This window comes from Mustela erminea, chromosome 11, assembly GCF_009829155.1.
Source record: "Mustela erminea isolate mMusErm1 chromosome 11, mMusErm1.Pri, whole genome shotgun sequence".
In the NCBI taxonomy this organism is placed as follows: Eukaryota; Metazoa; Chordata; class Mammalia; order Carnivora; family Mustelidae; genus Mustela; species Mustela erminea.
Window position 1 is genome coordinate 22,221,256 of NC_045624.1, and position 25,093 is coordinate 22,246,348.

The 25,093-nt window shown below is 41.0% G+C and overlaps 1 protein-coding gene across 4 annotated transcripts in view; it reads left to right on the forward strand.

The window, feature by feature from the left end:
* UBE2H (ubiquitin conjugating enzyme E2 H) overlaps window positions 1-25,093 on the forward strand; it is a 102,001-nt gene that overhangs the window by 68,263 nt on the left and 8,645 nt on the right. For 3 of the 4 annotated variants that reach the window (XM_032305551.1, XM_032305549.1, XM_032305550.1), the window contains exons 4-5: window positions 9,656-9,695; window positions 11,074-11,126. The exons of the other annotated variant lie outside the window; for it this stretch is intronic. In XM_032305551.1, coding sequence (XP_032161442.1) covers window positions 9,656-9,695; window positions 11,074-11,126 — 93 coding nt within the window. The remainder of the gene's footprint in view (window positions 1-9,655; window positions 9,696-11,073; window positions 11,127-25,093) is intronic. 4 annotated transcript variants of the gene reach the window in all.

Sequence of the window (25,093 nt, forward strand, 5' to 3'; positions counted from 1 at the left end):
GCAGATGGGAACTTAGCATGCCCGAGAAAGGTGGAAGGATGGGTGAACAGTGGAGTAGAAGAGAGGGTCCAAGTGGCAAGTAGGGCGAGGTCCTGTAGGGCTTTGTGGGCCAGGTGAAAGGCTTGAGTTTTATTTTTAATGCAGTGGAAAAATCATTGAAAGGTTCTAAGCAGGTGTTAATGATCACTCTCTTATTGTGGGAGAAGAGTAGAAATACTGGTGGTTTGGATCAGGGTGCCAACATGGAGAAACTCTGATGTCTATAATACATTGTCTTGAAGAAGTTTGGCTGTATGAAGGAAAATACACAAATTGGGGGAGATAAAAGGAAGGTTTGTGTTTTACTACTGAAATGGGAGATTCTGAAGGATGCCTGTGTGCTTACTCTAGGGAGTTGTCCAGAAAATGAGGGAAATCTTGGTGGTGCTGGGGATCAGGAGGGGGCTTGAAGTTACAGTGCCTCTGAGATGTTAGAAGGGACAAGATCAGAACACAAATGGAGGACTTGTGTTTTGGAAGACCTTAAACATTTGAGTGAACAGTTGAGGCAGGAAAAACGAGCATGTGTGCTGGGAGGATTTTGATGGGAAAAATGAAGAATCCTGCCCATTGGCCCACAATTTCTCAAAGAAAACGGGCAGGGCTTTTAAGTCAGAGTGAAAATGGAGGAGCAAAGGGAACAGAAGATTTGCAGAATAACGTTAAAATGCCTGAGTGATTGGAGAACGGGGAACAGGCCATCAGTGAAAGGAGAAAGGAAGATTACTGGTGATGTTGAACCCACAGAAGGTTACTGAGCATACTTTTAAAAGTTGGTGCAGATGCTGTGTGTCTCCTCCCTGCCAGCCCAGTAGATACAAACTCCATGAAGGCAAGCCCTGGTTCTGTTGTACTAACATTCTTTCTTCCCTCCTCGGGGTTTGAGACACTGCCTGCTCTATATTGAGGTGAGGGCGTGAACAAGTGAATGAATGAGTGTTTAATGGCACCTTCAAGTCCAACTACAGCGGATGTGAATGATGGGTTTCCTTGTTATAGATGGGTGTTTTGGAGGGGCGAGGGCACAGGATTTGCAGAGGGTTGTTACAAAGCAATCATGGTGATGGCTCTTAAATCTTAAACTGAGCAAGGATGGGTGAAGATAGGAGGGCTAGTAGGCGGGAAGAAAAGGGAGGGTCAGTGGATTCGCATTCATAGGAGACTGTGGTGGCCAGAGGTGTCTGTGATCTTGGAGGTGAAGCTGTCTGTAAGATGACGAAGTTCGGGTATGTTCTGGCAGTGTGAATGAGATGTGATAGAGGAAGGGGACACTGAGGGGAAGCTTCAGGGACTGAGACGACAGAGGGTGAGGAGTGTGGTCTGTATGGGTGATAGCTGATGTCTCTATAAATGATGAGAGAGAGAGACAGACAGATTTGGGGACCAGATGCTGAAGTTCTAAGTGATAGAAGAACCTAGTGGTCAGATTGGCCCTATTAATGGAAAAACCCCTGTTAACAGTCTGTAATATCTAAATTCATTTACCTTCATTCTGCTGTTACCAGAATAAAAATAGTAGTGAGCTTTTCCTCCCCTCCCCCTCTGCCCCAGGAGGGCCTTGCCTCTGTACAAGCTTGCTTCTATCAGATTTGTCCATTTCCTTCTTGAAGCTGGCTTATATCAGTTTTAATTCTGCCTTTGGCAATTCGTTATTATATAATCTTCCCATTTGCTATATAAAAATTCTGCCTAACTTGCTCTTTAGATTAGTTCCTACTTAATTATAGTAGGTGACCTCTAGCTTTTAAGCTGGTTATTTATTTTGACATCTTTTTGGCATTAGCTCTGTTCCTCCTTTTTTGGATTGTTACCATAATGAAAACATGTATCCTTCTTGGCTTCCTCTATCTTTAGTTAAACTGTGATTCTTCTAAAAACAAATAAGAGTAATGTCTTAGTTCCCTTTGAAAAACTTGTTCACTGTAATTTAAGATTTGTTTCATATTTCTGGTGTTGTGAAAACCTTATTGCTAGAAGGAATGTCACATATATCACCCAGTTGCCTCATTTTAGGGATAGTAAAAACGAGGCTCAGGAAGGTAGAGATAAATCAATACTAACTAGTTGCAGAATCTGACTTCTGGTTTCCAGTCCAGTATTTCACCCCATCCCAAATGCAATTAGAATGGTCTTTTTAGTAGTAAATGTTAGAGTAACTGTATTTGCTATTTCCTGCATGATGGGGTTATGGGAAACCCAAAATCCAGTCATCAACACAGCCTCTAATGCTCTGAACAGTTGCTAAAGGATTCAGAGACGACGAGGTAGGGGCAGATATTTTCATTCTTAGGACAAGGAAAGTGAGATGAAGTTACTTGCCTGAGCTCATGAAGCTGATAGTAACCTTGAGTGCTTACTGTGGGCTGGTTGCTGGTCAGGTGCTATACGTAGATTCATTGACTCTTCATAACAGCGCTATGATGTGTAGATACCAATATTTAACCTAGCTTTATGAAGAAAGAAAGAAAGAAAGAAAGAAAGAAAAAGAAAAAGGCAAAGGGATTCAGTAACTCTTGGCCGAGGTTCACAGAGTACAACCCAAGCAGCCTGACTGGAGCCTCATCTTTTAACCATGACTTTGTTTACTCAGAGAGGCCGTGTGTGTTCTCTACTGCTCTGACCATGAGAATGAATACTGCCTGATTTCAGACACTGTGGTAATAAGAATGATCAGGAGAGCGAAAGATAAATTGTGGAGAAAGGAAAGAGAATATAATCTTCCAAGGATGAAACTACAAGAGAGTAGATTTAAGGCTGCAGGTCTTAATCTGCTAGGTTGGTAGCAGGGTTTGGCTGTGGAAGGATAACACTTCACCTTTTCTTAGTTATAAATGAACTTTTCTTATCCGTCCAGCCCATTCCTCAGATTCCATATTGTCAGAGAGAAAGGAAGAAACAGAAAAGAGGACCCCTTGTTGAGTTTAGATCTCCTGAACACACACAGGATCAGTCAGAAGTTCCCATGACACAGGGCATTGACAGTGAGCTCCTTGCTCTGTTCCTCACCTAAGAAGAGACCGGCCCAGGTCCATCTCTCCTGAGTCGGAAAGGCTCAGCTCTCTGAAGAGACTTCTGCCCGGGTGCAGGCTGCCACGGGCTGGGCCTGGCTGTCTGAGGTAAGATGAAACTCTCCCTGAGCGTGTGCTCATGCGCAAAGCTGGCAGGATGGCTGTCGCTGCCGAAGCTGGCGGCATCCCCACCCGCTGGAACATCCCAACCCTGGTCACCTCCTGCATGCTAGAATTATTACCCTTAAAAAAGGTGTCGTCTGAGACACTGCTGTAGGGATGATAAGATGCAATCTTTAATAAATATATTTTGAACAGTTATATATACTTGAAAAAATAGAATTAATCAGTTTGCTTTTGAATTGTCTACTTTATGTGGGCATCTATCATGAAGATGGAATATCAGAATAATTGAATATATTCACTTACTGTTTTCTCACAGGAATTCGTAAACTTAAAATTAAATTACATCAGCCACAACTGCCTCAACCATCTGCAGTACAAGCGCATTTTACCCCGGGATAGAGCTACCATTTTTGCCCTTGGTGCTGCTGTTTGCCTGCTTACCTTAGGGTGGATTTACCGTGTTTCATGAGTCACTTGTTTGACTTATCATTTCACAAGATTATTCTGAAGGAAATTTCTGTATTGATAAATGGACCTAGGTATTTCATTGTCCACAAATTTGATCATTAAAAATATCCTCACAAGTAAGAGGTGATGAATTTTTCCCACTTTTATTTACATATTGACCCCAGTATCAGAAGTTACTCAAAAGTGTGTACAACTCTGTACAGATCCCCTCCTGGGATTAGACAACAGAAACAGGCTAAAATAAAAACCAGTTTTCAGCATGACTCGATGTTGATGTCATTTACTTTCTCTGCCTATTAGCCTGTGGGTCAAAAGATTCGTTATTCCAGAACAGTTGAGATTGGAGTATAACAAGCAAAAGCATGGTATATTTTTCTGTTTTAATACTCTGTTCTTTTACTTTTTAAGATACGTAGTGTTTTTGGTGTTTTTTTTTTTTTTTTTAACCTCAACTAAGCACGATTTGGATTCCTCCTCCAGAGTTATAAATGACCTGATTCCCTTCTGCTGAAAGACCGAGGGTGAGGTGGTGAGCTGTTTCGCTAAACCTTTATTCCTAACATCCTCCCTTTTACAAGTGCCTGAAGTCATGCCAGAGAATAATTGTCTAAAAGATTTGAAGGCGTTCTGAATTGTATCTGGTCAAATCACTGAAATATATATATGATTAGAAAATGTCTGGTGAATAAAATCTTAAATCATGTAGATTAAAAATGACTTGCTACTTCCACTTACCATGTTTTCATAAAAGCAGTTTTCAAAATATGTTTTCTTAAAATATCTTCAAAATAGTTCCTGGTTGAATGGAAACAAGTGTTGGGAAAATTCTCTTACTGCAGACGTATTCATTAGTGTGGTGATAGCATTGCCAAAAGGAAGGAAAACGTGCCAGGGCAAACACGCTCAGTCCTGAGAATGTTCCTTCTCTGAATTCTGAATTCCTAGCCTGTTCTTTCTCTGTCTCCTCCCCTTCTCGTCCAGAAGTGCCATTGTTGCCATTGTTATCTAGAATGTGAGTGGCTTCGCCAGAAACGCTCTCCACAGCTTGTCTGAGAGCAAAGGTAAAGGAGATACACTCCTGTTTATTTGCTTTGGGTGTTTTTCTAACAGTTGAAAAAGCCTGGTATAGGAAGAGATCATTGTGGTCTGGAGATTGTTTTTTGGGTAGAATCGGTCTGGCTGAATTTGTTCCTCCAAGGCAAGGTTATAAACTCTGTTTCTACCTACTTTGGAGTAGTCCATGGATTTTCTACCTCTTTGTGGTATTTTAGCATGTTGTTAGCCTTGTATTACATGCTCCAGAATATTTCTGTACCTAAAAATGTGCCTTGCAGAATTCATTTCCTTTATGGACTTAACTATTGACATTTTCTCTAAACTCCTCTGTTGCCAGAGCTCTGGCCATTGTTACTAAATCCTAGATTGTTAAGAGTTGATAGTCCCTTTATTAACGGAATGGAAGAGTGGAGATTTTGGAGATCATACAGTCTGGCTATTTCATGTGAAGACCTAGACCCACAGAAGTGAAGTGATCTAGCCAGGGCCTGCAGTTAATAGCAGGGTTGGGACCAGAACTCAAGTCCCTGTGAATCCTTTCCTATTTCCCATCTGAGTTTGCCCTCTGTCTCAGAACGCACATGATGTTTTATACTTAGCAGGGGCACCGGGGATTAGGCTCCAACCCATTTATTACTAAGAGTATGTTTAGTAAGTCCTTTTTGGCACTATTATGTACTCTTGGATTCAGCCAAGCCAGAATCTTGACTTAATTGAAAACAGTGTGGAAACACTATTGATTCCAAATGTAATCTCCAGACCTTGTACCAGGAGGGAGGCACCTTAATCTTTCAGAGACTGTTTTGGTAAACATTTAAAGCTCTTTTGACCCTAGCTGTTTTCTTAACACCTTTGGGGTTCCCTGCGCCATCAGATTGTTTAAACTTCATTTTTACTGTGGGAGAGACAGCCCATTCCATTTTGCTCGAGACCTTTGTTCTGTCCCCAGCACTAAGGTGCTGTGACCTGATTGAGCTGTTTCCTTATTCACCTGTTTTGTTTTGTTTTTTTAGAGATAAGACTTCTGTTAGAAACAAAAATTTTAAAAAGGGATTTATTTATCACTGTTTTAGCTAAGTCTCTGGCTTCCCACCTCAGAATGATTTAAAATCCGTACCCCTAAAAGGGCCCACAAATGCTCATCACCTCTCTGACCTCGCTTCTTGGCTTCTCCTTACTCACTGCTTCAGCCTCACCAGTCTCTCTGCTGGTCTTCAGACACAGCAAGCAAAGTCCTGATGCATTTTGCGCTTGGCTGTTAGTGTTGTATAGATGCTCTTCCCCTAGATACTGAATGCTTCCTCCCTTACCTCCTTCGAATTGACACCTCCTCCCTGAGGCCCTCCCTGACCATCCCATTTACAACTGCAGCCCCCACCCCAGCATTCCTGTCTGGCACCTTCTAGCAGAGTACTTCTGTTCATAAAGAGCTCTCCAGGGGCTTCTTGGATTGTAGCACTGCGGGGGTTGCTTTCCTAGGTGTTACTCATGAACCATGTAGCAGAAGCAGGATTTAAGCATCAAGAACGAATTCTAAGTTTTTAATTGTGTCCTCAAGCCAAAGTACTTTTTAATATAATAGAATGAGTCTCTTGAATTAAACCATCTAGTGGCTAAACACCAGTGTTTCCCACTCATCTGGAAGTTTCTCGACAGTTGTAATAGCAGTAGATTCCCATTTGTAACTGATCTGGAGGATCACATGCCTTATAACCTGAAGATCTTTTTTGATTTGGGGGGGGGTAATGAATTTACTTAAACAAGAACGTGTAAGATCTGAGATCAAATAAAATAGTTGATTTTCCTTAAAATGGTTCAGCATTAGATAACCTATGTATAATTGGGTCTGCTTTAGTATGTTTGCTACTGCTTGTAATTTTTTTTTTAACTTGAAAGGGTTTTTTTTTCCCCCAACTATTAAAATGACACAATATAGAAATTTTGGAAAGTCTGGAGAGTAATACTAATGAGTGAGTCTCTCTAAGTTGACTATTATTGACACTTGGTTGTTTCTTCTAGCTTTTTTGATGTTGCTGTGATCCTACTTTGGGTATGGGATTGGGGAGCGGGGTGGTGATGCGATTTGAAAACTATAATGGAGACAGTATTCCCACCATGAAGAATTAACCACTGTTAAGTTGTATATGTTTGCTTCTAGTGTCCCACCTATGTGCACACTTAAAAAAAAAAAAAAAAGAGCAAATAATATACAAGCCCATTACCTCTTTTTAAAAGAAATAGTGTTGTAGATAGATTCATCTTTAATCACCATTCCCATTCTGTTCCCTGTTCCCACATGATCTTGACCCTGCGCCCTCACTGAAATAGTTGATTACTCTGGTAAGTTTGTTTTATGTTGGTCCAGTACAGTTTTCTGTACTTTCGTTATCATAGAGATAGGTAGCATTGCCTTGTTGTAGTGTATCTAAATGGTATCATGCTACAGATACTATTCTGCAACTTTTTTTTTCCTCCCCTCAGCTATGGTTCTATCCAAATTGATACTTAGCTAGTTCATTACCATAGGACTCCCAGCATATGGATGTACTACAGTCTCTCCAGTCCCTTTGATAGGATTGCATTTGGTTCTTGGCATTTAAAATAATGCTGGGACAAATACCCTCATGGTTCTTCATGGATACATTTATTAGTGTTTTTCCAAGCTCATATAGAATTATTATCTTCTTAACATTAAGACATGAACATTTATATTGGCTTAGTTTAATCTCTTCAATAAACACGTACTTAAATCTAGACTTGGAAGCAACTTATTTCCTTAATGAAAAATTAATACGAAATAGTAATTGGATATAAGTCATTTCTTTTTACATCAGAGTAATCTAAACATTGCATGGGCTCTCGAGAGAATTAGAGAAAACAAGCTATTTCAACATGAAAGAGTAAAAAACAAAATTTAGAAGCATAGTTAGTATTGGAGTGACTAGAGCAGGCAAAGACTGAAATACATAACCAGGATTTTGTGTATCTTTTTCCTGAGTCTAGAGAAGTTCTTTTCCGAGATGACCTTTGTTGAAACTCGTCCTTGAGGACCCTCCTCCAGTGCCCCTTCTCAGTACTCCTGGTACCTTCCTCTTTCCCTCTCATGCCCTCAACTCTTGTCAGTTCTTTGTGTGCTCTGCCCTTACTGACTTGTGTCCCGTCCCGCACCTGTGGTGACCTCCTGGGCAAAGTATGCTGCCTGGCTACCTTGATGCCCTGAACCAGCACAGTGCTAGACAAACAGGTGTTAACCAAGTATATTTTGAATGAAGGAAAAAGAAATGGGAGGTGGGGGTGGGGGGAGGGGTGAAAGAGGGTGGGATTGGGAGGGACATAGTGACTCACTGTAGTAGGGAACTTCAATTTATTGAAAGTGTGAAATGGCATAAAGAAGTCTCGAGATGAGGATGATAAAATGACAGCTTTGACAGTGGACCTCTTCTTTAGCATATTGTCATTTGCATATATATAAACTGATTAAATCACTGATTTTTTTTAAGGTATTTTTTTTCAAAGATTTTATTTATTTATTAGAGATCACAAGTAGGCAGAGAGAGAGGGACGCATGCTCCCCACAGAGGAGAGAGCCCAATGTGGGGCTCAGTCCCAGGACCCTGGGATCATGACCTGAGCCAAAGGCAGAGACTTGAACCAACTGACCCACCCAGGCACCCCAAATCACTGATTCTTCACAAGTAGGCAGAGAGGCAGGCAGAGAGAGAGGAGGAAGCAGGCTTCCTGCTGAGCAGAGAGCCCGCTGCAGGGCTTGATCCCAGGACCCTGGGATCATGACCTGAGCCGAAGGCAGAGGCTTTAACTCACTGAGCCACCCAGGCGCCCCCAAATCACTGATTCTTAATTAGAGAAAAAATAAGTTTCTCCTTGGAACTTAAATGTCAATATTTTTGTTAAAAGTCTAGTAGATAGTAGAGCATGTGACCCTTGATCTCAGGGTTGTGAGTTCAAGTACTGCATTGGGTGTGGAGATTACTTAAAAATAAAATCTTTTTAAAAAATTACAAATACAGGGGCGCCTGGGTGGCTCAGTGGGTTAAGCCGCTGCCTTCGGCTCAGGTCATGATCTCAGGGTCCTGGGATCGAGTCCCGCATCGGGCTCTCTGCTCAGCAGGAAGCCTGCTTCCCTCTCTGCCTGCCTCTCCATCTACTTGTGATTTCTCTCTGTCAAAAAAATAAATAAAATCTTTAAAAAAAAATTACAAATACATAATTTGTTAAATTCTCTCCTTGTTTTTCTAGAATAAATCAAAAATTTGAATCCCTGACAGATACAGCCATCTGACAGATTTTTTTTTTTAAACTCCTTGCCTCATTTCTTGGTTGCCCCAATTTTAATCAAAAAACTGGGTTTCCTGGAATGAGTAGACTAAAGTTAAAGGAAATATTTTGGTCACCATTCTTATGAAATCCTTCGTGGTTTGGAAGTGGTGCTTCTTTAGTGTTTCAGCAGCTTCATTCATGTTCCGCACACAGTGTAGCCCAGCAGTATACCAGTAACTGAGCAGCAGAAGGAGAAGTTCAAATGCAGAACCTCTAAATTTAAAGATTGAACAATAAAACCTTTGGGAGGGAAGTCAGAGTAGCTTTCTTAACTTTCTGATAAAAGGAATCGGCACCAGTTAAAACCTATTTAGGACTACGCGTTTTCTTGGCAGGTACCCTTCATAGCTCAGAAAAGTCTCTCAATGATTATTCTGTATATAAGAAGCTGCATTGCTCTCAAAGTTTGCTCATTTTTTTTAATAGAACTCTGATGTGCTTTAAGTAATTGACACTATCAGGAGAATATTTCATCTTATCAGTAACCAAGCATATAAAAGTAATCAGTATGGGTATCATCAACTTTTTCCAATACTGAAATTGTTTCCAGTACTGAAATACTTAAAAACGAATTGTTCTCTGGACACTTTTTTGCTGCTAATTAACATCTCTTTTTACAGGATTCATGAATAAAATTTTCCATCCCAACATTGATGAAGCGTAAGTAACTGTTTAAAAATGTTTAAATCTTAGCAGCAACTGCTCTTCTTAGCGTTCATCTCTCTCTCTCCATTATTAAAAATTATCTTTTTCTCAATTATCTTTTTGGATTTTATCAGCGGAGAGGACTGTGTGGCCACTTACACTATTGGAGTCCAGGGTTCTGATACTCGAAACCACTTAGTGCAGGTCCTGCTGTTGGGCTGCTTAGTTTTTCCATTGTCGTGCATGGGCCCTTCATTCCCTGTGAGACCTAGCTAGCATTTGCCCTGCTCCACGGCTCTGTTCTCTTCGTGTGGACACAATTCACAGATCAGTTTTCTGTATAGAAATGTACTGTTTCCAGCCCCTAAGTGTTTCTGGGTTCTTGAGAGTAAAGCAAACGTGAATGGCTATAGTTTCATTTCAGTTAATGACTCTTACATACCCTTTCTTTCCTTCTAATGTTTTATTAGTGATGCTTTAAAATGTGCCTCCTGTTGTGTACTTCTGATGCTGTTGGCAGTACATGATTTTTTTGTTCGACAGTTTTTCCTCATCACAGCACTAAATTCTGCTGTTACACACATAACACAGGAGGTATTCTGAGCTCTGAGCGGGTCATGCACACACATCATGCCCCGTTGTCCGCACATATTCTGTGTCCGTCACCAGGGCATGATCCACAAGGATGCTTTGTTAGTCACCATGGCACAGTCAGATGCAGGAATTGAATACAGCCCCGTACTACTAAATCTACTGCCACATTCAGCCCCACGTATTTTTTTGGCACTACCCGCCCCCGCCCCCCGGTCAGTGAAGGATCATCAGCCCAGGACCATGTATTGCATTTACTTGTCATGTTTCTTTAAACTACTTAAATCTGGAATAGTTCCTCAGCTTTTTTAAAGTTGATTTAAAAGAATATAGATCAGTTATTTTAAAGACTGCCCCCCAGTTTGGGGTTGTGTGGGGTTTCCTCCTCATTAGAGCCAGAGGATGCACGTTAGGCCTGAAGTGCCACGTCCTGGGCAGGTGCACAGGGTTGTCTGCCTCACCCTCTGCCGGGTCCTCCCTGCGAATCTTCAGCACCTGCTTAAGGTGTTGTCTGGTTTCTCCATTGTGCAGTTGCGGGTTTTCCCTTTCAGTCTGTAAGGAAACACTTAAGATTTCGTATATATTCTGCTCCTCATCGTACTTTCCCTAATTGGGATTCTTTCTTTTTCTTTCTCTTTTCTTTTTTCTTTCTTTCTTTCTTTTTTTTTTTTTTTTTTGGTCTTGTTTTGTTTTTTGATGATCTATTAAAGGTACTTTTCTTGATAAGTAAAATTAGTTGCCAGATACATGTGACTAGCTTTCTGATTTTTTTTAAAAATGCCATTCTTTCCATCTGTTTCAGGTCAGGAACTGTGTGTCTAGATGTAATTAATCAAACTTGGACAGCTCTCTATGGTGAGTTTGGCCATGGAATATTTTTTAGAGATGTTGAGACACTGCCTAAAAAATGTTGTTTGGCTTTTCTTCTCTGGTTTAGGATGTTTTGTTGGGAATGGGAAGGGATGATGAGGGCCTGGATGGGAAAGTTTTATGAGTGAAAAAAAATTTTCTCTGAAGTACGAACTTCGATTTAGCAGTGGAAGTTTAAAATAATCTTGTGGGATTCTGCACTTAAGGTGTAGTGATGTACAAATGCAGACTACAAATACACACGTGTAAACTGTGTGTGTGTGTGTGTGTGTGTGCGCGCGCGCGCGTGCAGAAGCATACTGTCTACCTGTTCACTTGTAATACCTTTGAATTTTGGAAAAACTCCTAGGAATATCCCTGTGAAGTGAGATGGTATATTAAGAAGTTTGGGAGTCTTCTGTTTTGAAGCTCAAAATCTCATTATGAAACAAAGAATAATTTAACCTTGCCTCAGTCCTAAAATCAACATCTCTTCTTACAATGAATCATGATACATCGTGATACAATGCTAAGTATCACAGAGAGATACAAGGAGAATCATGCTTTCTCTCTCTGAGTTTGTAACTTGGAGAGTTAAGAATGTTTTGAAATATACTTAATTAGGGGTACAACAAACGGATCTGTATACCCCCACATGTCCCAAGTTCTCAGGTGTCACAGACTCTTCGCTCTCATGCCCCTCTCCATGAGGCTTCCCCTGATGCTCCAGCTGCAGGCAATCTCTGCACATTCCTGCATTTTATATCCCTTTTTTCATGGCCCACTTTTGCTTTGTACCTGTGTGTGTTGTTCATGCCATTTTGTGCTACTAGATGATTTCCTGCCACATGGGTCACTGGGGCGCATGTGTGATTGGTCAGTATGTCCCAGCACTTCTTTATACAGCACCTTGTACCCATGTGTGGTGAAAGAATGGGAGATGCAGGGGCGCCTGGGTGGCTCAGTGGGTTGGGCCACTGCCTTTGGCTCAGATCATGATCTTAGGGTCCTGGGATCGAGTCCCGCATCAGGCTCTCTGCTCAGCGGGGACCCTGCTTCCCTCTCTCTCTCTCTCTCTCTCTCTCTGCCTGCCTCTCCGTCTACTTGTGATCTCTCTCTGTCAAATAAATAAATAAAATCTTTAAAAAAAAAAAAAAGAAAAGAATGGGAGGTGCACATAATGAGCTGTCCAGAGGTCCAAGGAGATCACTGTAGACAGGGCTTAACCAGAGGTGACCTTTCTTACCGAACAGTGGGGAGACATCTTACTCCAGCCGTAATCTGCAAGCTACCTTGCCAGACATGCCTGTAACTAGGTGCATCAGACTCATGGCAGAAGGTTGGTCACCGGCAGCACACGGTTAATCCTTTTTTTTCTTCTTTGTTTTGCTTTTTTCTCCTGTTCTCCCATTCAAAAATTATTTCCTCTGCCTGGAGTTGTCGTCCCTAGTCTTTGTATGGCTGGGCTCCTTCTTTTCTCCCCTCAGACATCTCTCAGAGAAGCCTTCTTGCCTAGATACTGCATGTAAAACAGCATTTCTCCATAGCATAGCTCTCTGTTTTAAAAATCTGTCTTTAAAACCAGCATTTATTGTTTGTCTTACTAGATTATAAGCTCCACAAGAGCAGGGACTGTGTGTGTGTGCATATTTGTTGAGCTAGTGACTGGATTAATCATGCCTCATATTGTTGAACATGAGAATTTTAGGGATACGACAGCTTATAAGGAAATGAGGCAACAAGAAAGAACATACACTCTGAGGTTAGTTAAATGGGTTCCTTTTAAATTTTGGGGGTTTTTTTGGTTTTGTTTTGTATTGTTTTTTGTAAAAATGTCTCATGGCAGGCTGCCTGGAATAGCTGATGTAATGATTTATTTTCTTAAACTGCATTCACATTTTAGAAATGTACATAACAATACTGTGAGCTGGTTCCAGTTACAGTAAAATAAACTGGACTCAACTAATTCTTTTACTGTTGACCAGAAAAAGCTTTGTGGAAGAGATTTGCTGATTCTCAAGTCAGAAACAGATCTTTTTAAAATAACAGCTTATTGAATTATAGCTTACACACGTTAAACTCACCCATTTAAAGCATGTAATTTGATAGTTTTTAAGCAAACTCAGTTGTATACAAGCATTACCACATTTTCATCATAGATTTTCTTCACCTTAAAAAAAAAAAAAAAAATTCCCTTAGGGGCTCTTGGGTGGCTCAGGTCTGTTGGTGAAGCAGCTCAGGTCATGATCCCGGAATCCCGGGATCATGTCCCGCATCGGGCTCCCAGCTCCATGGGGAGCCTGCTTTTTCCCTCTGACCTTCTCCCCTCTTGTGCTCTCTCTCTCTCAAATAAATAAAATTTAAAAAAATAAAAAAATCCCTTAGTTGTCACCCCCGAAACCCCCAACCCTAGGCAATGACTGATCTACTTTTTGTCCTTATAGATTTGCCTATTCTGCAATTTTTAATTGTGGGATATATAATACGTGGTCTCTTGTGCCTGTTTTTTTTTTTTTTTCCAGTTCACGTCATGTTTTCAAGATTGATCACATTGTAGTGTGAATCAGTACTTTATACCTTGTATGACCAGATAATATTGCATTTTACAGCTATCACATTTTTATCCATTTGTCAGATGATGGACAGTTGGGTCGTTTCTACCTTCTGGCTTTTTTGAATAGTTTGTATGTGGACATAATGTTTTCATTTCTCTTGGATGTCTGCCTAGGGGCAGAATTGTTGGGTGACATGGTAACTCTCTGGTCAGCCATTTGAGGAACTGACAGACTATTTTCCAAAGTGGTTGTACCATTTTACTTTACTCCCTTTGGCTGTATGAGGTTCAGAACAGAACTTGAAAGCAGAAGCCCAATATGACTTAAGATTTCATCACATCTGTAGAATGTTAGGAAAGCTTTCCTTTGTGAAGCACTTAGTAACAAGGATTAAATCACATTGGTCGAAGTGAACTTCTGTTTCCCTATTACATGTGTATGAGTTACCATTCATTGTTCCATAATACATAAACATGACAAGACTAACATGTAGGTAAGTACAGGAACCCAAGAAGGAGTGTTATTAGAGTGTAGTCAAAAACACACTCACGGGCCACCTGGGATCACTAACTCTTGACCCCAGGGTCTTGAGATCAAGCCCTATATTACTCAGCATGGGAGAACTATTCTGACACTTTGCTCAAACCCAAACTACTACTCAAGAAAATTCATTTTTGTTCATGGAAAGTTTTAGAACAGGTAATTATAATTGATATAAAAGTACACAGAAATGGTTGGTACAGATGACCTTGAAGTTTCTTTTAGACTTCCCTGATCCTGAGTTGGAAGCTGAATTTTTACTGCGAACTGCTAAAGCCTCTGGCATTGAAAGTTAATCTACAGTTGGTGAATTTATTGGAGTCATTCAGTTTCCTGCTGTGATTCTTCAGAGAATCTTAGTTCCGAGGACAAAAAAAATGAATTTAATATAAAACAACTAATAGGAGAAAGTTGGCATGTTAACACAAATACTCAACTGAAAACCAAAAGGCTTAGCCTGGCAACCAAAACTTGTTTCAACACCTCTACTATATAATATGGTAAGAAGCAGGGAATTACTTGTGAAATTTCCTGCAATTAACTTTGCCCCAAGGCATGTACTCCGCAATGGATGTACATAGTTTTCAGGTAGCAGCAATTCCCAGTTGAAACTTCAGATGTGTACTTATCATAACCTGCTATTAATCGGTGTCCCTGTTTGTGGCAGCTTTAAGTCCTCTAGTCCCCCTACTCATTGCTTCTGTTCTCATTTTGTTTTCTTTTGCCAATTGTCCATGTAGTTTGTTATTCAGAAGCTTAGAATTGGTATGATTGTGGTGTAATCACCCAGTAATTTTCAATTTTATATTATTTAGCCTTGCAAGAGAGCTAATTATAGTGGGTAATATGGTTAATTTTGTAAAGATGCTTGTCATCATATGAAATTATTAAATAAAAAGTTAATATTGTTACTGTTGTGACCTTAAAAGGAAAGCAGCAGATGCTACCCCAAAGTTGATTTATTTTCATTTCCTGTATGATAGCATCTTTTTCTTCCTTTTTTTCGCATCCCTTCCCGCTCTTCCAGACAGCAATGATAAAAGCTCTGGAAAACTTAAAATGCAGCCAAGGGGATCTGGATGTTGGTTTAGAAACAACTGTAATTTTAAAGCTTGATGGAAGGAAAGTTCATTAAGCCGCAGGTAGCTTTTTAAGCGTCCCTACTATTTTCCAGTTTCCCTTTTTACTTCCAAATATATTTTATCTGTAGTCGGCTTTTCTCCTTACACTCCTGGAAGCTCTCACACTTCCACTGCAGTACACCTTTCATTTCTCTCCCACCATTCTGGGCCATGCATCCTTCACCCCTGTAAATTTTGTTTCTCTCCTATTTAATTTTACTCATTTTTCAACTGACTTGGTAGATGACTTATTTTGTGGATGAAGTTGTGGACAAGTAAGGTCAAAAACAATTTTCTTATAAAATTGGGCAGTTTACAGTTTTATTCTTTCTCACCTTTAGGGTTGCTAGCCAGTGGACTGGATACTCCTCTTACTTTGCTGGTGAGAAAAATCAACATTTGGGAAATTACTTCCCCTAGAGTCATCTGGGGAGTCAGTCACAGACAAAATGAAGTTGACTACAACAAAGGGAATGGTTCAGGGACTTTGAGATTAAAATTAGACGAGAAATAAAAATTTTCACTAGGCATTTAGAAAATTTTAAACCATATTTAATAGTACTATACTGTGGGCCAAGTGAATTTAAGCTTTCTCATGTTGGAAATACTTACTCGATTCCTTTTCAGTCAGGTAGCCTGTGAATCTTTCCAAACAATTAAAACTCTGGCTGAAGGTAACTGTGTCTTCATATAGTGTTTTATGTTACACTAGGGATTGCTAACTGTGTTCCTAGCCATTTTAGTGCAGTTACACAGACAGGAGATACATGGGTTTGTCTACATGGGTGGTTGATTGGCCAACAACTACCGTCTGAGAACAGGCTGGAGAAGTCAGTATTGAGCTGTGCATGTTGGAATCCTAAACATCATCCTGCCTTTGGAACAGCTGGATGTCCTTGCAGCTCTCCTAGACAGAGGCCAGGTGGAGCAGATTCTCCTCAGCACTATGGGGGAAATGTCAGCTGTAGGAAATAAAGGTAACTTGCTCAGTCTGGGATTTGATGGCCTCCACAGTACTTAGCTAGCTCCATAGTCTGCCAGCTCTGTTAGTTTGCTTGGAGATACTCAGATGTGGTGTTTGGCCTAAGAGTTTAATTAGCTGTACGCAGAAAAACAGGGTCGTCCTAGGTTAAACAGCTACATGCACGTTCACTGGTGGTCAGCATGAGGCTCACGGAGCGGTCTGGGTTTCGTGATGGTGATGTAGATGAGCCAGGCTGTGGCCTTGAAAGACAGCCACAGCGCTCTTCTACCTTCTTGGGGGCCGTAGTTCGAGGGCTCAGTTGTGAGGGTGTGCATTTGTTTCTTTCCATTTGCTTTTGATCACTGTGTACAGGTGAAGTCTTTGCCATGTGTGGCCACTTACCTTGTAATTGCATTAAGTATCTTTTTTGATGTTAAAGACAAACTAAATTATTGTTTAGTAAGTAAAAAACTTTAATAGGAGTTTTAGTATGACTGTAAGAGTACCAACTGGCTCATTGTATATTAACTGCCCTTATTTCTGAAAAGTTAATAACAAATCCCATTACTGTGTTTCAGCTGGCAGTCTTCTGAGGTGAGCAGGGTCATACCAGGTCTGAATTGGGAAAACAGCCTTTAAAGAGCATCCGAGGGGGGCGGGGGTGTGTGAGACCAACAAGACGGCAAAGGAAATGGCTTTTGGAAACAGGAGGCTGTGTTCTTTATTCTCATCTCTGTGCAGCAGTCATTTTGCTCTGCGGACCTCTACAGGTTACATGCTTCAGGGGAGGGAGCTGTAGTGGATGGGAGATGATTTAAGTCTGGTGGAGTGCTGGAAAATGTTCCGTGTTCTGTAACAACACCACCTCTGGTTGGTGGCCTGGTGATCTGGCCCTTAGCGGAACAGATCTGGTATTCCTCCAGGTTTTAGTGTTCTATGTCTTTGACCTTGCCCTTTCCAACATACAACAAAAATGCCTGTGTTTACCTTGAAATTCTTAAAACTCGTAGTGCTACCCCTAGTGAGATTAAATCTTATCAATTATATTGCAAAAATTCTTTGTTTACTAATTCCTACTAATTGCACTCCCCCCCCCCTTTTTTTTTGGTGCGAGGAGAGAGGTGTGTTTCGTTTTTTTGCTTGCATTACCCTCTTCATAAGATCTTACTCTGTCTTTAAAAGTTCCTCATGGAGGGTGCTTGGGTGTCTCAGCTGATTAAGCATTTGACTGTTGATCTTGGCTCAGGTCTTGATCTAAGGGTTGTGAGTTCAGGCCCCACATTGAGCTCCACAATGGGCACAGAGCCTCCTTACAAAAAATAAAAGATCCCCTTGGACTAACCTGAGAACACTTACAAATTTGATGAATTCAGACCTCATATATTTTATCCACACAGAAACACAGAAGACCCTCTCAGTTAAGTAATGGGATACATTCTTGAATTTATCTCCCAGCAGATTAGTGGCTTGATACATTATTCCATTAGCGGCATGTCAGCCTTCAGTAACTAAATATGGCGTGGCAAGCCTTGTGGCCAGCTGGTTCTGTGCCACAGGACCACAGGAAGTCTTTGTGGTGGTCTGCTTCTGCTCACCACGTGTGTGCCCTCAAAGCAGCTATAGGATTAGGCTATCCCCAGCTGGTTCTGTGCCACAGGACCACAGGAAGTCTTTGTGGTGGTCTGCTTCTGCTCACCACGTGTGTGCCCTCAAAGCAGCTATAGGATTAGGCTATCCTTGAACAGTGTGTTCAAGTTAGTTAGTTTAGAGAATGTGATTTTTGTTTTCAAAGCCATTTCTTTTTGCAAGTCCACCTACCTATCTGTGGGCATTCCTCCTGACCAGCTGTTTTGAAGATTTCCTCAAGATGTCTCTCACCTTTTAGAGCCCCTGCTTACCAAGTCCTTCTTGGTCACACGAAATGCCATTCTTCAGGTTGAAGAAATACAGGTTTCTGACTCCTTGTTTCTGACGGTAGAATTTCACTTTTTTTAGTGTTCACAGACTATAAACAGAAATTTTAAAAGCCATTATTAATATCCCACCTTCTTAGGAGCTAGTAAAAGAGTGGAAAAGTAAACATCTGTTAAATATATTTTAACAGATTTAACTGTTTAATCTGTTTAAATATATATATTTATATATAATATATATTTAATATATAATATATAATCTATAATATATATTTTATAATTATATATAATTATATACATATTAATAATTATATATTATATAATGTATAATATATTTATAAATACATATTTTATATATAAATATATATAAACAGATTTAACTGTTTAAATATATATATTAAATAACTAAAGGAAATCTGGAAATTTCATTTGCTGTTTCAGTCTTATAAAAATTTGACTACATGTATATTCATATGGGTTTTTTGTACATCTAATAGGTAACTCCTCCCCCTCTCAAAAAGAAAAAAAGCTGAATGAATGAAGTGGAATTTTACAGTTCATTTTATTTTGAATACATATTGTAAATTTATGACTTGCTTAGCATTTCATGACGGATTAATTAAGTTGCTTATAAGATGAGCCAAAGTCAGTGGAGTTTTGAAAGATCAGCTGCCTATTTTTCTCAATGGATAACGTGGTTAATTCTCAAGTGATCTCAACTATTTAGCTAGTAGCTTTAACCATAATGGCCCAAAGTCCATGGACAGAGATGATCTGTGTAAGTCCTAGAGAATCATTAGCTCTAGACCACAGGACTTAACAATTTGTGATTTTCCCTAATTATGAGTAGGACTTTTATTTTTTAAAAAGGATTTATTTATTTATTTGAAGATTTTATTTATTTACTTGCAGAGAGACAGAGAGGGAGCACAAGCAAGGGGAGTGGGAAAGAGAGAAGCAGGCTTCTCGCTGAGCAGAGAACCTCAGGATCCCCGGGATTGTGACCCAAGCGGAAGGCAGGTGCTTAGTGACTGAGTCACCCAAGCACCCCTGAGTAGGACTTTAATTTCCTTCCTCTCAGCCCTGCTCCCTGTTGAATTACGGAACACATAATACCTTGAATTGTGGCTGGCGCAGTGAATCTCGACTTGAGAAGCCAGGGGTTCTCTGTCAGACAGGAGGGGACCAGTGAACTATAAGCTTGTTTGGATAGCATGCTTCTGGAATATGAAGAGTTTTGAAGGAAAACAAGAGGAACTTGCTTTTGATGGGAAATGACCGGAGGGATTGTTTTAAGGAAGCTTCCTCTGATGACAGAGGCAAGAATGTGGAGCCTGGAAGGCCAGACCCTGTCTGAGATGGAATGGTACATTGGGCCCTCTACATGCCAGGGAACACAGAAGAGGAACTAGAGGCATTTCGTTAGGACAGGTAGTGAGTCTGGAAAACCAGCTGAGTAATGGAATAAAGGAGAAAGCCTAATCAAAGTCCTTCCAGAGGTTGGGAGCCTGCGACAAGGGTGTTGGAGTCTACCTAGATATCAGGAGAAAAGTGTGTCAAATTTGACAAGACCAGAAATAAGAAGGACCAGTTAGAAAGATTTGGTAGTTATCAGCATAGACTTCTGTAAAATTGTAAGATGATGAGCTTCCCAGAGTAAGAGTATATGAAATTCCTGCTTGCATTACCAACACCACAGAATCCACACTGCTGTGCAAGTGTGTGTTCTTTGTTTGGCTTTTAAAGGCAGGAACCCAGGGCATTGGGGGATTTGGGGGAGTGGGATAGGTGGCCTTCTAGCCTGACTACTGTGTGATGGTGGTGGTTTCTAAGTTACAGCATTTTGGGTGTTAAGTCTGCAAAACAGATGAATATTATGCAAGTTAAAGTCTCTGGGGGTGAATGCTGGCACGGTAATGACAGGTCCTCGTAGGGCGGGCCACGTCAAGCTCGGGGCATCCATAGGCCTTTAACCTGAAAGGTGGCAGCATGCTCTACCGAAATTCTCACTCTAACACTCACAGGAAATTGAGGAAGAAGAAATAATATGGTCAGTGGTTTATAAACAGCCCAGAATAAAACATGATTTGTGATTCATCCCCTCCCGTGTTTTTTCCTTTAAGCCATATACCATCTTTTTGTGAGTCACCTGGAGTAGGGTGGCTTTACTTTAAGAATTGGTGCATTTTTTTTTTCCATTGTGACTCATTTTAATTAACATGTATTCTTTAAGGGATGCAGGTAGCTGAAATTCCTACTCTAAGAAAGTGGATTTTTGGGGCGCCTGGGTGGCTCAGCGGGTTAAAGCCTCTGCCTTCAGCCCAGGTCATGATTCCAGGGTCCTGGGATCGAGCCCCGCATCGGGCTCTCTGTTCAGTGCAGAGCCTGCTTCTCTCTCTCTCTCTCTCTGCCTGCCTGTCTGCCTACTTGTGTTCTCTGTCAAATAAATAAATAAAATCTTTTAAAAAAAAAAAGTGGATTTTTTTTTTTTTTAATATTTGAGCCTAGTCCTTTGATGACATATGAAGCCTACTTTACAGTCCTTTTTAGTAATGTGTTAATTCTCCCATGTAAGGAATTGCAGTATTATACTTCTCTTTTTTGCAGATGAAGAAATTGAGATGCAGAGAGGAAGAGACCTGCCCAGGGTCAAAGAGCAAGTCAGTGGAAGGCCTGAGATTAGACTTGCAGTCCTCTAGGTTTCCCATCTGTTGTTTACCACTTTTGCTGGAAACAGTTCAGTCTAATGGAATTTGCTCTGCCCGAAGTCTGCAGTGTGTTAGATGATCTCTCTCGCTGCCTCTTACACTCCAGAGCAGCCTGTTAAAGCACATTGAAAATGAATCCACTTTCTTCTACCTTCCATTTGGAGTACCTCCACGTGGAGGAAGTGAGGGTGACAGCAGAGTGCAGGAAGGAGCTGAAAGGCTCAGGGCGTGGTGCCCCTACAGCTGCCTGAGCAGCTTCGTTCAGAGCCCTGAACCTTTTCAGAGAACCCGCAGGCCAGTAGCTGTCTTCCCGTTTGTTTCCGGGTAAGGTGTGCAGGGTAGGTAGCATTTCCTGGCTGTGCAGCTGCGCACACAGGTATGCAAGTCTGTCCTGAGCCAGAGGCCATGGTGTAGGTAATGAGGCCTCAGTGTGCAGCGTTTGGCAAAACTCCACAGGTAATTTTGATGGACAAACATCGAGGATCTAGACTAACTAGGAACCACTGCTCTGGGCTGAAGGGGGTAAATGGTGCTGCTTTTGATGAGAGATCAGTATGATTTGGTGTTTCTAAAAATTAAATATGAATATAAATTACTAGTTTAAGTGCCTAAACTGAGGAATGAGTGTTGTAATATTGTTAATATTAATACTGTAAGATCAGGCTGAAGAATCGCGTCTTAATGGACTGCATTTTTGTAAGTGCTGATTTAGTCCAAAGCAAAAGTAAGAGCTGTTTGCTTGTCATAAAGCATACTTCTCAGGGATCTTTGGACTTCCTTTAAAAATTAAGGCAGCCAGTAATGGCACCAGCTGACTGTAATCTTGAGATTGGGGTGTTCTGTGTGTCTGGTTTCTCTCCCTTTCAAAAAATGGACAGTTAATATTTTTTAAAAAGACTTTTAAAGTGAGAGATGCTGATATTTTATTATCATTATTAATAATTCTGGGGGGGGAACCCCTCATTTTATAATGGATTTTTCCAAAGGTAAGTATCTTTATTTCACTTTCAGTTTACAGTTTAGGTTTCTTCTTCTCCTTCTTGTTTTTAACATTTTTATTTATTTATTAGAGCACAAGCAGGGGAAGGAGCACAGTGAGAGAGAGAATCATACTCCCCACTGAGGCTGGGGAGCCTAACATGGGACTCGATCCCAGGACCCCGAGATCATGACCTAAGCCAAAAGCAGATGCTTAACTGAGTGAGCCACCCAGGCACCCCAGTTTAGATTTCTTCTGTCAACACTTATCTTGAAAGAAGATTTTTATCTGTAACTTTGGAGAGATGTTTCCTTGGAGAGCACCCTCTCACTAGTAATCACTCTGTTAGCCACTCCCAGGGCTGTGTTACCTGTTTTTATTTTGTTTTATTCTATTTTTATTAAGATTTTTTTTTTATTTATTTGTCAGAGGGAGAGAGAGCGAGCACAGGCAGACAGAATGGCAGGCAGAGGCAGAGGGAGAAGCAGGCTCCCTGCCGAGCAAGGAGCCCGATGTAGGACTCGATCCCAGGACGCTGGGATCATGCCCTGAGCCGAAGGCAGCTGCTTAACCAACTGAGCCACCCAAGTGTTACCTGTTTTTAAAATGGCCATGTCAGGGCACCTGCCTGGCTGGCTTAGTTAAGGGTCTGCCTTTGGCTCAGGTCATGTTCTCAGGGTCCTGGGATCGAGCCCCATGTTGGGCTCCCTGTTCAGCATGGAGTCTGCCTCTCCCTTTGCCGACCACTCCCATTCTGTCTCTCTTTCAAATAAATAAATAAAATCTAAAAATAAAAAACAAAATGGCCATAGCCACAACACCCTTGTCTTCAAATGCTGTCCTCTTCACCCAGAACCTGGGCTGTGTACATTTTCTGCTCCTCTGTTTTACAGGCATGACTCAGCACATCTGTAAAATGGATCAGAAGTGTGTTAATGCAGGAAGACAAACATAGGAAGGTAGAACTAATAATTGAGGGTTCTTGACTTTGGGGAACAAATACCTAGGCAGGGTCACTTCTGGTAGCTTAAAAAACTTAAAAGTAGTGGGGAAAAGGTATAAAAGTCCCTTCTTGGAACACAGAAAACACCTAGTTATAAAGCATCTCATCTGCTGTATTTCTCAAGTCCTCAAGCACTTCTGAACATTACTTAAAGAGAAAAAACCTACTGTGTGTGTGTGTGTGTGTGTGTGTGTGTGTGTGTGTATTTTAAAGGTTTTTGTTGTTTGATAGGAATATTCTGAGTAACCCCTGATATGACAGGAGAATACCCAGGTCACCATGTGTGGGTGTCTGTGAGGCCGTGGGCTACTTTCTGTGGTTTAGCTCCTTGAAAGTAAGCACGTGACCTCTGCAAAGTATCAGACAGAGCCACAGAAATCCCTTAACATTCTCTGCTTAGAGATCATTCTGTGGGCCTTGAACTTGAGAGTAGGGAAGACTGTGCCTGGGGTGGGGGTTGGGGTGGCCATCTGTGAGGATATGCAGTTTTAATTTTTTTTTTAATTTTTTTAGACTTTCTAAAAAATTTATTTGATAGAGATCACAAGTAGGCAGAGAGGCACGCAGAGAAAGAGGAAGGGAAGCAGGCTCCCGGCTGAGTAGAGAGCCCGATGCGGGGCTTGATCTCAGAACCCTGGGATCATGACCTGAGCTGAAGGCAGAGGCTTTAACCCACTGAGCCACCCAGGCGCCCCAGATACGCAGTTTTAATGCCAAGATGTGGCCAAGATGTGGGTAGCTTGTGCCTTCATGAAAGTTTCGACACTGCTCATTTCATCTGTTGACAGAGGCAGCATGGGGGATAAGCCCAGGATTGAAATGCAGTTACCTAACCTCTCTGTGCCTCAGTTTCCACCATATGCAAAATGGAGATAGTAATGGTACCGAGGTCATTGGCTGTAGTGAAACTGAGTGTGCACGTAAAGTACTCAAAGAGGTCTGGCTTGGAGTGAGGGCTTTGTAAATTCAGGCTGTTGCTGCTCCCGTTCCTGTTAGTGTTGTTAGTGCTGGTGTCAGTCTTGTTAACTCTTCCCTGCTCCCAGATCATAATTGAGTTTGTAAAACTTCCACACCCTTGTTTTTTTCCTTCTGAATGTATTTACCTTGATTTTTTTTTTAGACTTCTGTTTTACTGAAATATTTCAAATATATGCAAAAGTAGAAAGGACATATTCATAGGAAAATGCTATTTTTAAAGGGTAAAAAAAAGCAAAGTGTCACTTGATGTGTGAAAAGGAGAAGTCGCAAGCATATTGCCTTGAGATAACTTTTTAAATATCCTTATGCACATGTATTGTACATAGTTACAAGTCTAGAGAACACACCATTTTATGGATGTCATCGCCCAACATCAGAGTATGATTTTTTCCGACTCTTTAGCCTTTTGAGTAGTTTTCATTGGTTTTATACCATGAATAATTACTGGTTTGTTGAATATGTTGCTTCCTTTTTAAAAAAATTTTTTTAAGTGTAAGGTCAGTGAAAATCTTACTACAGGTGATGGGGTTATCTTGGAGGATTATTTTTGTTTTACTTTTTTGATTAGGAATCTCTCCATTTATTTCCTGGCACGAGGGAATCTTACTATGACATGGTTCTTTGGGAAGTTAGCCTTAGGAAGGTGAAATAGCTCCAGTCCATGTAATAATAATACCAAGTCTCTTGGTACTTGATACCTAAGGTAAACCTCTATGTGTGCACCTGGTGCATGGGAACAGGTGACGTTACTGTCTAGACCTGTGTATGGGATCTACTAGCCGTGTGTACTAACTTAAATGTAAGTTAGAATTAAATAAAATGAAAATTTTAGTCACACAGTCACACCAGCCAGAGCACGTCCATAGCCACATGTGGCCAGCAGCTGCCATATTGGTCGGTGCCGATGCAGAACATTCTCATCATGCGGAAAAGTTCCATTAAACGGTGCAGCTCCAACTTATTCTCCAGCTGCACACCCTGACCGTTAGGGAAGCCTTACACTGACGAGGAAGAGCTGTTACTCATGGGGTTTTCTAAAGCAGAGGGTGGCACACGTTTGCCTGGTTTTGTATATAAAGTTTGATTGGAACAACAGTCACACTGGTTTTGTTTTCCCATTATCTGTGAGTGCTGTTGTGCTATGGTGGCAAAGCTAGGTGTTGAGTTGTTAAAAGAGAGTCCAAACGTGGCCCACAAGGTCTAAAGTATTTG